The sequence below is a fragment of the Mus musculus genome, chromosome 2, assembly GCF_000001635.26.
Source record: "Mus musculus strain C57BL/6J chromosome 2, GRCm38.p6 C57BL/6J".
NCBI lineage: Eukaryota > Metazoa > Chordata > Mammalia > Rodentia > Muridae > Mus > Mus musculus.
In genome coordinates, this window is record NC_000068.7 from 125,769,278 (window position 1) to 125,783,405 (window position 14,128).

A 14,128-nucleotide genomic window follows, 5' to 3' on the forward strand; every position below is an offset into this window, starting at 1 on the left:
CCACTGATTCACATACCAATACTTGACACTGCCTCTCTAACCGTACTGTACAGGAATGCAGCTAATGCTTGTATATTACCTTACATCTGGACAACTGGGTTTTTTACATTTTATCAATTTATTTTATGTGTGTTATTTGTGGCATGAGTGCCATGGTGCAAAGTGGAGGATTTGGCCAGCTTGTGGGAGTTGGTCCTCTTCATCCACCATATTGGTACTGAGTATCAAATGCAGGCTGTCCAGTGTGACAACAAACACCTTCACTTGCTGAGCCATCTTGCGGCTCCCTGTTTTGACTCTAGCCATCTTAAATTCTTATTACACAAGTTTTGTTGTTGGGGCACACTGTGTGAAGCTGTGTCTCTGTCCTTCCTCATCTACCTAAGGCATTCTCTGATTGGCTTTAGTAAAAATATGATGGCCAATCAGCTGGGCAGGAAATGGAAGGCAGAACTTTCTGGGAAACACAAAGGAACTCTGGGAAGAAGAAAGTGGAAGTGCTTTTTGCCAGGATACATGAGAGGAAATGGACGTGTGACTATGGGCCTAGAAGGTATAGCTAACAGCGTGGCAGATGGTGCTAGGTGGTCGCTCAGGTTAACTTAGATGAGCTAGTTGAGTTTGCCCAGCTAAGTCCTAAGCTCTGTGTGGTTATTTGGGGGAACTAGATGGTTAAGGAGTAAATGTTGCCATGTTAATTTCCAGCATTAACTAATACATACAGAATTAATAATCATTTTACACTTGTTCAAAAGTAAAATGAACATCTACAAAACAAAGTAATTTTTAATCTCTTACTGACAACAGGCAGTCTTTAGAAGTTAAAAGCAAACATAGACAGTCTACTCAATCATGCCTCCAGTTCTGAGCTTTCTGGAGGCTGAACAAAGAATACAAAGTCTCTTCTCTCTCCCTCTCCCTCTCCCTCTCCTCTCCTGTCCTCTCCTCAAAGAATACACAGTCTCTCCTCTCCCTCTCCTCTTCTCTTCTCTTTCCTCCATCCCTCCCTCTCCACACCCTCCCATCACCACCCCCATCCCCACCCCTGGAGACAGGGTCTCTCTACATAGCCCTGGCTGTCCTGGAACTGGCTTTGTAGACCAGGCTAGGCTCAAACTCGAGATCCACATACCTCTGCCTTCCTAGTGCTGGGATTAAAACACGTGTTCCTCCCACCCCCACCCAAAAAAAACAAAGTCAGGCATGATGGCCCTTGCCTTTAACACCAGCTCTTAGAGGCAAAGGCAGACAGATCTCTGAGTTCAAGGCTAGCCTGGTCTACAGTGATTCCCAGGACAGCCAGGGCTACACAGAAAAACCCTGTGTCAACCAACAAGCAGCGTAGCGTCACCACCTGCAGCTCAGCAGCACTTTAAGGACCTTGCCAGGGTTTACAAGCAGGTGCAGGAATGGGTCGCTGTGAGGAAGCACAGCTCTGGGACACATGGCTTTCCCCAGAAATACTGTAGTCATGGGAGCCCACTAAACAAACTGCTTTAGGCCCTACAAACCACACAGAAAGATGGTTTTAAACTATTCCAAGATCCTCTTTCTGCTCATATAAAATGTCATACGACTAAATATCCAAAAGAAAAGACTGCATAATGAAAAGCAGCAAGCTATTTCATTCACATCAATCTAGATTCTCTTGTATATATCAGTATTTTTTAAACTTTTGTGAACACATATAACTTATATATAATAATGAGTTTCATTCTGACATTTACAAATCTTTTAAATTTATTTTTAATAGGAGGAGGGTAGTGTGCCTATGAGCGCAGGTGTTCACAGAGACCAGAGGTGTCAGACTCCATAGAGCTGTAGTTGCAGGCCGTTGAGAGGCACATGACATGGCTGTTGGGAGTCCATCACCTGTCCCCTGGAAGAGCCATCTCTGCAGTCCTTACAATATTCTTTTGAGACAGGGGTCTCAGCATACAGCTGAGCTGGTCTTAAGCTCACCAGGCTGAGACAGAATCCCAAGCAGAAGCTAGACAGACATACTAGCCAAGGCATCAAGGTCTAGGCTCAATACGAAGGAAGGAAAGCAACAGAGGACACTGCTGCTCTACACACATCTCACCACACATGAGAGCAGACAAGTACGTAAACAAACAGAACACTGCCTTACCAGTTTGCTGTGAAGCATCTACCAGAAGCACAATTTTTGATCGGCTATCAGGACCTGTTGCGCTTGTTTCTTTCTGAGTAGCCACATTCTTCACCTGTGGTCTTTTGTTTTTTATATGTTGTTGTAAAAGCTGCGGCTGGGGGGGGGGGGGGGGAGGACCAGAAGAAAAACAGAAGCAGCAGCCAGTGAATGAGTGAGGTACTAAACATAACGGACACACCCATTACACAAAGATCTAAATGTACCACACATCATTGGCTCTTTGCTGGTTTTGCGGAATTATCAACAAGAAGCATCAGAAGCTAAATGATGTACCATAAGCACATTCACACGTTCTTTATCTAAAAAACATTAGTTTGGGATTCTTTCTCTGCCTGTGAGCTCAAGGCCAGCTCAGCTACATACTGAGATCCTGCCTCCAAAGACTTTTGTAAGGACTGCAGAGACAACTTAAAACTGCTCACTGCTCTTGCAGAGGACAGGTGACTGGCTCCCAACAGCTGTGCCGAGTGCTTCACTAAAATGAACCTGACTTCAGTTTAGTTTTTAGCTGAATTTCTATTTTTTAAATCAATTATTAACTATTAGCAAGGTTTTAATAGTGTCATATGAATACATTTTTAAGGGATAATAAAAGTATGAAAATTTAACATCACTAAATTCATAACAAAGATGAGCAAAATATTTCTGCCTTGGAGTCCAAACAGAAAATATGAAAAAGCTGCTTTCTTTCTTCAGATTTTTAAACAGGAGTGATTGTTCCTCAACAGCAATTTACACCCCGAACTCTGAACTCAACTTCAAGTTTCTGAACTGAAGCTGCTGAGAAGGCGTTCTGAGACATCCCATTCTTCTGATGCCTAGAAATTATACACTACTAGGTTGCTTTCAACCTGTTTCCTTTCATTCTTGGTGGTCCCCAAAAGTTCCCTTGACTTAATGTTTCCATGAACCAAGGTAAAATCTTTCCAAGATAATCTCTGTTTGTTTTTTCATTTTTAAAAATTATGTCAAAATGTAGCAAAGACTTTACTAAGGAAACTACTGGAGTCTGGAGAAAGCAACAGTTCTGGTAGTGACAGAAATGTCTCCTTGTGAGCAGTGTTTATTATAAACAGGTTTTTCTTACAGCTTCAATATTAAGCCCTTTATGGAATTAATGGAAAAGGAAGCATTGCATTGCATCTTTTATACACACACACACACACACACACACACACACACACACACACACTTGCATCAAGTCCTGGGCTTGAATGGGAGTGGCTTCATCCCTTACTTGTTTCTTACTCTCCTGAACAACTAACAACTCTCCTATTCCCACTAACAACTCTGAATACTGACACTGTGGTTGAAGGACTCTGAGGAGCCACTAATATTTTTTCCTTCTTCTGCTGATTTTAGAAGACTGAAACAGCTTGAGGTACAGTGACATTTAACCACATAATCTGTTTAGTGTTGGCATTGTCACTGTACAATTTTAGCACTAAATCAAAATAATTTAGAAATAATTGTAAATTATGTTTATGTAAAACTCTCTGAATGATCATGAGGATGACTTGAAATTACACTTTCAAACAAGAGGGGTAATAAATCACAAGAAAAAAAATTTTTAAATAATATACCTACAACACTTTTTATTAGTGATGAATACTTTGTGACAAATTAAGCATTAAAGGCCAATGGTCCAAGTAGTAAATTACCTATACTAGTACTAACAACAGAAATAGCATATTTAAAAACTACACACACAGTGTGGCCACTCACTTTTGGCACCACTGGCCCTCTGTTACCATTCCTGCTCCGATGACTGGACAGCGGGAAGGCCTGCCCCAGCTGATTTGGACGCTCGGTGCATTCTGTGCTTATGGCATTGACAGTGTTTGCAGCCTGGAAGGTGCTGGAGTAAGGGGTAGGAAAAGGATGATAGAAGCCCATAACTTGGGCACAGGGTGCTGGCATCAGCTGGTAATAGGTGTACTCTGTGGAAACAGGTGGCTGAGCAGATATAATGGGGTAGGCAAGGTAGGGTCCGGTAGGACTTGGGCTGGGCTGCTGCCATCGTATATCGTTGTTATATAAAGGAAATTGTCTGCAAAACCAAACAAGAGAGAGAAAAAAATCTATTGACATCCAAGAGTAATATCAAAGCAGAACAAACAATAAGACAGAGAGCAGTGCCTTCACAATACTCCTAGGGAGAGGCACCACTGACACCATCAGCTTTTTTTGCTGATAACCTGCACTTGTAATATCCATGAGCACAGCATCGTAAGAGAATCCAGCCTGAGAGCTTGCCACACTCCACATCCATTTATTGTTTCCCAACCTGCTCTCAAACTCTTCAAGATGTCTGCCTAAAAGTGAAACATCTAGCTCGGGTCCAGATTACAACAGCCCACAGTCTGTGCACAATGCTCACACTGTAACGGCCAACCCTTACATAGAGGCCCCCAACACCTGCTCTAGTCACTTAGCCAGGTCTTGCTCTGGCTCCTCTCCTTGGCAACCTAAGACCCATGCCCAAGGGAGTCAGGTAGACTTCCCTGATGCCTTTCTCCTGCATTCAGTTCCTACATAGCACCAGCGATGCTGTCCTGTCCCAGCAGCACCCTGGACAACAGTTGCTGTGGAGAAAGAAGGGGTCCTTACCTCACTTTTGCAATGACAAAGCAAAACGGAAGGAAGTTTACTACCAAAATCCTAACAATACTTAGATACTATGAAGGATGGGTGGTCATGAATTCCTAACAAGTACCTCACATTGAGGCAAGAAAACAAATTCCTCATACTGAGCATGGCTATTTTGCTACAGAGAAAACTAGTATTATTATGTTTAGTGTATAAAAATTCTCTACACTATTTAATAGTGTGATGTTTAAACAGAATCTCATGAAGCAAAGGCACCTTGAATCCATGACCCTCCTGCCTCTGCCTCGCCAGTGCTGACACCACACCCAGCTGAGTTCAAAGATTTTTAATGAAGTCCAAGCTCAGCTGAGGATTCGGTAGTTGCTACTGTTTATACCTTGAAAAGTCTGCAGTAAGAAGTAAGTCAGTCTGCGTGGTGGCGCACGCCTTTAATCCCAGCACTCGGGAGGCAGAAGCAGGCAGATTTCTGAGTTCGAGGCCAGCCTGGTCTACAGAGTGAGTTCCAGGACAGCCAGGGCTATACAGAGAAACCCTGTCTCGAAAAACAAACAAACAAACAAAAAAAAAAAAAAAAAGAAAAGAAAAGAAACTCAGAATAGTCACTGGGGCATTTCTATTTCACAAGGTAGTCTGGTGGTCTCATAAATCACACATCCAGGATTATGAATGAGCCACAATTGGCTGTGGACACATAGGCGTGCACCTGCAGAGAGTGTGCAGAGCTGCTGAGCCATGCACGGAGCCTCCCCATTTATCCCACATTTCCAGTATGTGGCATAACTTGTTAGAGGCTGAAAGTCCATCTATATGTCAACACAATGAACTGTGACTTTCCCATCATCCTGGAAGAGTCAGCAGGCAGATCACAACTCCCACAAGCCCTACCCTAGATGCTACGAGGCACGTGCTATCTGAGCTGAGGGAAATTTGCTAGATAACAGAAACCACCAGATGAGCACTCAACAACCATGGCACCTCAATGCCTGTCCCTCGTGGTTTTTTCTTGTGTCATACACTGTCCTGGCCATTATGAGAGTAAGCACTTAATCTCAAAAAAAAAGGTTTCTTGTATTACACATATCCCCTGGGTCACTATACTGTAATATATTTCGATGGCATTTCCTCTTAGAAAGAATAAGAAAATGATACATGGTGACAGCTTTCAATTTTCTGCATAGTTTTACTTCCTCTTAAAAAACACAAACAGGGCTGGAGAGATGGGGCTCAGTGGTTAAGAGCACCTACTGCTCTTCCAGAGGTCCTGAGTTTAATTCCCAGAAACCACATGGTGGCTCACAACCATCTGTAATGGCATCCAATGCCCTCTTCTGGTGTGTCTCAAGACAGCTAAGAGTACTCATATACGTAAAATAAATAAATCCTTCAAAACAAAAAATACAAATAAATGATTAAAGTTTGAAAGTTACAAAGGAAAAAGACTACTGTACATGGCCAAGGTCTATCTCCTACCAATAAAGAACAATGGAGTTACCTATTGGACTGGTTTTCCTGAACAAACGGGTAGCAAGTAATCAGGTAACTAGGGATTGGAGTTGGCTCCACCCCGGAAACACTTCCATTATCACTGGGGAGAGCCATGGGGAGAACAAAGGCATCCAGATTCTTCTTCTGGGGGACGAACGGCTCCACTTCAGCGGAGAGCTTCACATTCTTTAGAGAGAAAACAGAAAGCATGGTTATAAGTGGACAGCCAATACACACTTGGCACTTAGAGTCTACAGACACTGTCCACAGGGCATGCTCAAGTGACAAAGTCAGTCTAAAGTAAGCGAGTACCCAACAAAACAGGGAAGAACTTATCACACGCCACAGCGCTGGAACGAAATCAGTTATTGTCCAGAAGAGCTGTTAGATAGAAATAAGAAGCCAAACCTCAGGACTAAAAAAAGAGTAGTAAGAAATCTGGCTCTTTGGACAAAGCTGTATTTCTTGTTAATTCTGGAGGGGAGAAAGCCATCCAGCTCAAGATTTGAGGAGTAATTTCATGTCTTTGAATAGCTGAAAAAGTCACCTATTGCTGTCCGTGGCAGGAAATTAAGTTTTGTCCATTGTTTTTTTTTTTTTTTTTTTTTATTTATTTATTTATTATATGTAAGTACATTGTAGCTGTGTTCAGACACTCCAGAAGAGGGGGACAGATCTTGTTACGGATGGTTGTGAGCCACCATGTGGTTGCTGGGATTTGAACTCTGGACCTTCGGAAGAGCAGTCGGGTGCTCTAACCCACTGAGCCATCTCACCAGCCCAAGTTTTGTCCATTGTTAAAGGGAAATGTCTATGATGAATCAAAAACATAAAGGAAAAATTATGTTTTATACTTAAACTTGGAGGAAAAAAATGAGAATAACTTGGAGAGTAACCTTTCCTGGTAGGTATCTGTGCACATCACCGCCACCCTAAGGACTTCTGTGTCAGTCCCTTGGTTCCTGTGCATCTTTCCTATAATACAGCTCCAGACAGTTAAAAGCCACAGAAAACTCTACTCTGGGAAAATACACACATGGAAAAGTATTAAGAAAATGAGCTCTTTAACAATTTGGACAGTAACACACTCTTAGGAAGAAAGAAACAGCAGTTAGGTAGAACTTGGGCCCCCTGGCAAGTTCTGTAGTTTAATTAGAGGAATTTACAAGCCATTGAACTTAGCAAGTTGTACACTGATTTAAGTAATTTTCTGGCTATTTAACAAATATCTATAGGATGTGGACAGGGTGGCTCATTAGCCCATACCAGGCTGAAGCAGGAAGAAGCCTTGCACCTGAGGCCAGCCTGGGCTAAACACTGAGCTCAGGCCAGCTCTGGATATATCAAGACTGTCTCTCAAAACGGAGGCTGGGGAGATTGGAGGTCTAACTCAGTTGGTAGAGTACTTGTCTAGCATGCATGAAGAAGCCCTGGGTTCAGCTCCTAGTACCGCAGGAGTTGGGCACGGTAGTACATGTTTAGAATCCCAGCACTTGAGAGGTAGACAAAATCAGGAGGATTATGGGTTCAAAATTCTGTGTAGTAGAGGTGAGTTTTGAACTCATAATCCTTTGTTTTTAGCAAAGAGAAAGAGAAGCCACTCTAGTCAACAGCTGCACACGCTGCACAGGCTGCACAGGCTGCACAGGCTGCACACGCTGCAGATGTCATCAGAAAGAACAGACTCATACGCTTTCTCTTACAGTTTCACTTTTACATGGTTTCCAAAGCTGTTCACTGTGACTTTGAAGCCTTCAGTTATCTACCATACATCTAGCAGCCCAAAAACCAAGCTGAAGGCAAACTAATACTTTAAAATCCAAATGTAAATGTTGGCAGCTTTTAATATTAGTACAGAAATCAAAGAAAAATATCTGAAAATATTGAAAAATTAGAATAGTTACTCTATATATTACTACTCCTCAGTTTGAATTCCATGTTTTAGTCACTAGTTTTTATTGCCATTCTTTAAGTGTCTCATTATTCCCAGGCTAGCCTTTAACTCATGATCCCCTGCCTCACTCTCTCATAGATGTGTACGAGCATGCATAGCTCATGATCTACATATTTATATATACTCATATTTAAAGGTTTCTCTCATTTCTAAGTATATGTATGTATGTACAACTCTCTGGAAGTGAGTGGGTCCATGCAGCTAGAGGGTAGAGTTCTGTGGAGCCAGAGTCGCAGGTGACTGTATGCTACCCTATGTGGGTGCTGGGAAGTGAACTTGGCTCCACTGAGGAGTCCTATGCTCTCTTAACCACTGAGCCATGTCTCCCAACCCCTTAATCTATATTTTGAGAGATTAAATTTTAAAGAAGTAAACTGTTACCTTACTGTTAGCAAGGGCTGGAGAGGCAGCTCAGCAGTTAAAAGCATTGGCTGCTCTTCCAGAGGACCCAGATTCAATTCCCAGCAGCTAAATGGAGGCTCACAACCTGTCTGTAACTCTAGCTCTGGACTATCTGTTGCCCTCTTCTGATCTCCTCAGGCACCAGGTATGCACCTGTACACAGACAAACCTGCAGACAAAACACTCATATACAAAAACTAATATAATAAGAAATATAAAGTAAGCGGGAACTCCAATGACAGTATAATCACTCTGATATTTACTGTCTGCTTCAAACGCCCCACTCAGGGTTAAAATGGTAGTTTTCACAAGTTATTTCAGAACTCCCTAAATTAATGAAACATCTGAATAATTCTGTCTGTGAAAACATCCATGCATTTCACTTAATTTTAATTTTGTACATATTAAAACAAATGTCAATAAAAATACCATTTATATAAATAATCTAGGAAACCAAAGATATTATCAGAACATAAAAGTACAAAATGCCTCCTTAACAGAGTTCATTAGCCATGCACGGGGATCACAGAGCCACGATGACAACCACCCTGGCTCAAGCTTGGAAAGGCTGCACCAAGGCGAGCGGGCGAGTGAGCGAGCGGGCAGAGAGCTGTCATAAGCACAGCGCAGCAGACAACCCACTCGGCATCCTTCAGAGAGGCCTCAGGAGGATGCAAATAATCTCCCAGATTAGGCGACAGAAAAGTGACACCCACCTAAAGTCAGAACTGAAGTAGAACATGATGAGGCCGACTCCCACAGCGAAGCTCAGAGTATGTCCCACACACCCACAGGGAGAGACCCTGAAACCTCCATATTCTATGTTAAGGTAAAAATGCATCAAACATTAGGATACTTTTTACACCCTGTGGTACAGATAAAATAAGTGCCTTCCAGGAGGATGAATGGGGCGTGAGATGCCTGCTGGATGCACTGTCTCAGTAAGGCACTTGCCCATGTTCAAGGCTTCCGAGCCCAGTGAGGAAAGCGGCAGGGGACTTAGAGTGACCACTCACCTCCCACCACGGGCTTTTCCACAGGACTATTAAAGCCTGTTAAGACTTGATGGTGTTTTCAAAAATAAAACCACCCTTTTACATGTAATAATAATTGTCATAGTATCCAACCTGTTAGTTTCTGCTTTTACACCTATTTTCTTGCTTGTTTCCTATGAAGCTTCTCCCCCGACCTCTTACCTTGATGGGTAATTTTATTTTCCTTTTACACTATGGAACACAGAGAGTGTTTACAACTACACATCTGTGTCAGAGCACAACCTAAGTCATACTCCACGGGTTACAGCAACACAGGAGTGCTCATGACTACATCTGGGTCAGAGCATGTCAGTCATACTCCACGGGTTACATGTGATGTGTAGTTATGCTTTTCTAATAACCTACCATTCTATTTTTTGCCTTAGACCTCTTATATTTAGTTAATATTTTTCTAATGTCATTGGTTTTTATTTTGTTTTAGATGTAAAGGCTTAAAATTTCTTAAATTTCCAAATCTTTTCTCTAAATGTATGCACTCTGATTCAGAGCATTATTTTAAAAACATAGTATGTTTGTCAACTTCCCATAAAAACATCAATTGTCACTGGATAATAAAAGTTTTATAGTAACACTTACAGTACAGTTGTCTAGCTGTGCTAGATGGGAACAGGGCCTTCACTACAGACTTGATGGCCCACAGATGCTCAGGTCTTGGAGTGAGTGTGAGATTTACACAGAGGCCATCACGCTCTCCACTGTACTGTTTACCTAACTCTCCACTAATTACAACAGCTAACAAATTCAAGAGCTATGTAAGTACCTCTTACACTGTGTTGTTGGGGGAACATAGCCTGCACACGTTTAGTACAGACTCAACTTTTTTCTTCAACTGTTTTGTGATCCAGCTGGGTGTTTCAGGGATGTGGGACCTACAGATGTGAAAAACTGACTGTGCTGCTACAAGGGGTTCAAACAATTTTCTATTTTTGTCATTTTATTGTATGTTCATGTGTGTATGTGATGCATGCATGGACTACAGTGAGGTGGCTTTCAGACACTGGTTCCTTCCTTTCTCCGTGGGTTCCAGGTCATCAGACTTGGTAGCAGGTACTTTTACCAAGCAAGCCATTTCACCAGCCAATCTTACATCCTTATTTGTGACAAAACTGCACAAAGCCCCAGGAATTCACTGTGTTTGTTTTTCTACGAATGAAAGAAGAGAATAATCAGTGATTTTGTGGGTCCTTCTAGAAGTCTGACCTGAATGCACTAAAGTTAAGACTAGAGTTAAGTTAGAGCACTGAAGCACTATACAGCAGCCTGTGAAACTCCCTCAGTGTCACGTCTATGCACATTATTTAAAAATTCCAAAGCACACCTGATTTCCTAAACAGAGACCCTGAATCGCTCTAAACAAATGAATCCATAACTCATTCCTCACATCCCTTTACACAAGCTTTATCATCACCATCTTCACCATCATCACTGAGAAAAGGGAGGCCATGGAGAAGCACTCGTAGAGCACCTGTTGTGTGAGAATAAAGACTGCAATTGAATCCTTAGCACCCAGGCAAAAAGCGAGATCACAAGTAGGACCTGGAATCCCAGCTCTTCCAGGCATCGAGGGGAAGATCTCTGAGATCTGCTGGCCACCCAGCCTAGCTGCTCAGTGAGTCCTGGGTTCAGTGAGACACCGTGCCTCAAAAAGTAAGGCAGAGAGCAGCGGAGGAGGCGATCCGCCCAACCTCGACCTCTGACCTCTATATTCACACCATGCACATTAACCTCCCCACACCTACCACACACACCACACACACACACAAATATCATACCAAGTAATAACTGTTTTTACAACAGCTAACTCTGACAGAACTTGTTTTGACTTAATAGTCTTTGTAAAAGAGAATACTCAAGAGGCTATTCCAGCTGTAAGATGGTTTCAGTCGTTAGTAGTTAGGATTATCCATCTAGCACTCTATTGCCAATGAACTGCTCCTTATAAACATATGTAAGGTTTATCTTTTTATAAAGAGCTTATGTAAAGAGTGGTTTATAAAACCTATGGCACGAAGGCCTTCAGACACAAACATTTAAAGTTACTCTTGTGCAGTCCTCCAAGGATTTATTACTTAGGCTAACTTGAAACACAACAAGTCTGTGTTGAGTACAATTATAAAAAACTGACTTATGCAAACTGCTAAGCACGACAACAGCTAATGCTGTAGGCATTTTCAGAAATTCTGAACATAAGCCAACAATGGTTTAAAAGGAAAAACCAAAACACTAGGGAGGGGATGGGAATTTGGCACATATCACAAATAGTTCTTGAGGGCCTTTACCTAACTAAGGCTGTTTTGTACTGACTGTAGGCCAAGCTGAGGCAAGAGGTACTGGAGGTTTAAACAAACAAACAAACAAACAAAAACCCTTCGTTATCAAATCCTTCTGCATGGCTTTTTTTCCCTAGCTCTCAGATTTCCAAGAATTTAAGTACATGGTGGAGTTTGTGGAATGACAGAAGAGGATACTCTCTAGATAATCTGCTACACTTGCTCTTAGGGTAATCACATGAGGAGTGCCATGCTAAATGTTACCATCTAACCAGGTAATTACATTTCCTCTAAGATGAAAGGAGACATAAGTGAGTATACATATGCATTAGTGCTTCCAGAGTGCCCAGGACGGACAAAAACATCCCACCCTTTCATTAGAGACACACGCGCAAGGAAATTTCCTTTTCCTTCGTCAAGGCTGGAAATCTCAGGTTCCTTTTTCAGAATTACTCTCAAAAACAATGTTTTAATAAATTCACTACATACTGTAACATAATACTCCGGGCCACAGTGAAGTGTGTATTTTCCAAGTGGTCCCACATCAATTTTCTCTTGGTAATTGGTGTTCTTTAATAAAAATAAACTTCTAATCTCTGGAAGATTTGCTTTCCTTTTTAAATCTGTGTGGTAAGGTCCTGTGGAAAGTGCTGAGAGAGGAGAAATCTTTCATAAGAGGTCTAGGATAGAATGGACAATACGACAAGAATCAACAACAGAAACGGCGAAGTGTTCAAAATTAGAAAGCTGTGTTTTGGCTTGAAAAGTGTGCGATTCAAAACCAAAACTGTCGTTAACTATGTATAAACAGAAACTTGGGAGATGGTATCTCATTTACTCGAGTTAATTAACTATTCGCAAAACTAACAGGCAAGTCACCAGTGTTCTCCTTTCAACTATGTGACTAACTGACCAAGGTCCTGGTAGAGGGAAATTGACAGCGAACAAAAATCACACTCAGTCAAATTAAGTCGTTTCCAGGGAAGCTGTAAAATACTGGGGAGGAGGAGGAAGCATGACACTATTCTTCTAAGTTATTTTTCACCCTGCCATTAGCCCTTCCTCCCAACTCTTCCAGAAAGAATTCGATGCAATCAAAACACTAACAGACCACTAATGGAACTACTGTGCGAATACGAATATGGACTCAACTTGAACTCTTGCTCCATTTTAAAAGAATAATTATTTGCAAAGTAACTAGACAGGAAAACAAGGGTAAACCACGGTAGTCTCTTCATAAAAGAAATACACTCCAGACTGCTGCAAGGGCAACGCTGTCGCCGCTGAGCTCCGCCGGTCCACCTCCCCCGGCCTTTCAGCTTCGGCGGCCTGCCGGCCCGGAGGCCCGAGAGCAGCCCGGGCGCTTGCGTACCTGCTCGGCCGGCGCTCGGTCCATGGCGCCGGCGACAGGCGCCGGCTCTAGTCGGTGTGCGCAGCGCCGCGGGCCGCTTTCTCCATGGCCCCCCGCTCGGTCCCGCCGGGCTCGGTCCACTCCGCACAGCCGGCCGGACGCCGACTCGGCTACGCCACTGGCTGGGGAGGCGGCTCCAGCTCAAGGCGGGGGAGGCGGCGGCCGCCCCGGGGAGGGATCATCTGGGACGGAAGCCGAGCGGGACCGAAAGGGCGGAGGCGCAGTAGGAAATGGAGATACGCAGGGGCGGGGATGGCCGAGGAGCGACGGGGGCGGGGGGAGGGGGGTGGCTAGCGGGCAGCCAAGGCCAGGGGCACTGCCTGGTTGGGTTACTCCTCCCACTCCCACCTAGGCAGGTTGGGCTGCCTGGAACTCAGGACGCATGTGTTCACTTTGCCGGGACCTCAGAGACTGCTCAGAAGGCAAAACCTACTCAGGATATTGGAAGAGCTTGTAGCTGCTCACTAGTCCTGTGATCCTGTCAGTACTCTAAAAGAATGAAAAGAACGAACAATCTTGCCCTTTGAAAATTGCACAAATAAATTGCATACACAGAGTAGCAGCCATAGGTAAGAAGCCCTGTTAAAAAATCTCCACAAATAATGATTAATTAATGTTATTGTCCCGGTTCCAGACTCACATCTAGCCTCAACTCCAGGCTGATTTTGCCCATTTCGAACCCTATTTTTACCCAAAACCTGCATAACTACCCAAGAAGAGATTATCTTCTCCTCTGCTTTCCCCATATGGTTAAGAATTGTTCCTTTT

The 14,128-nt window shown here is 43.1% G+C and overlaps 1 protein-coding gene across 2 annotated transcripts in view; it reads right to left on the reverse strand.

The window, feature by feature from the left end:
- The window catches only part of Secisbp2l (SECIS binding protein 2-like), a 45,885-nt gene extending 32,292 nt beyond the window's left edge, over positions 1–13,593 (reverse strand). The window contains exons 1-4 of one of the 2 annotated variants that reach the window (NM_177608.3): positions 13,322–13,593; positions 6,276–6,454; positions 3,899–4,223; positions 2,132–2,267 (exon numbers count right to left, since the gene is read on the reverse strand). In NM_177608.3, coding sequence (NP_808276.2) covers positions 2,132–2,267; positions 3,899–4,223; positions 6,276–6,454; positions 13,322–13,345 — 664 coding nt within the window. In that variant the 5' untranslated portion in view covers positions 13,346–13,593. The remainder of the gene's footprint in view (positions 1–2,131; positions 2,268–3,898; positions 4,224–6,275; positions 6,455–13,321) is intronic. The other variant, XM_006500156.4, reaches the window with a different exon arrangement.
- Positions 13,594–14,128: the final 535 nt, after the last annotated feature.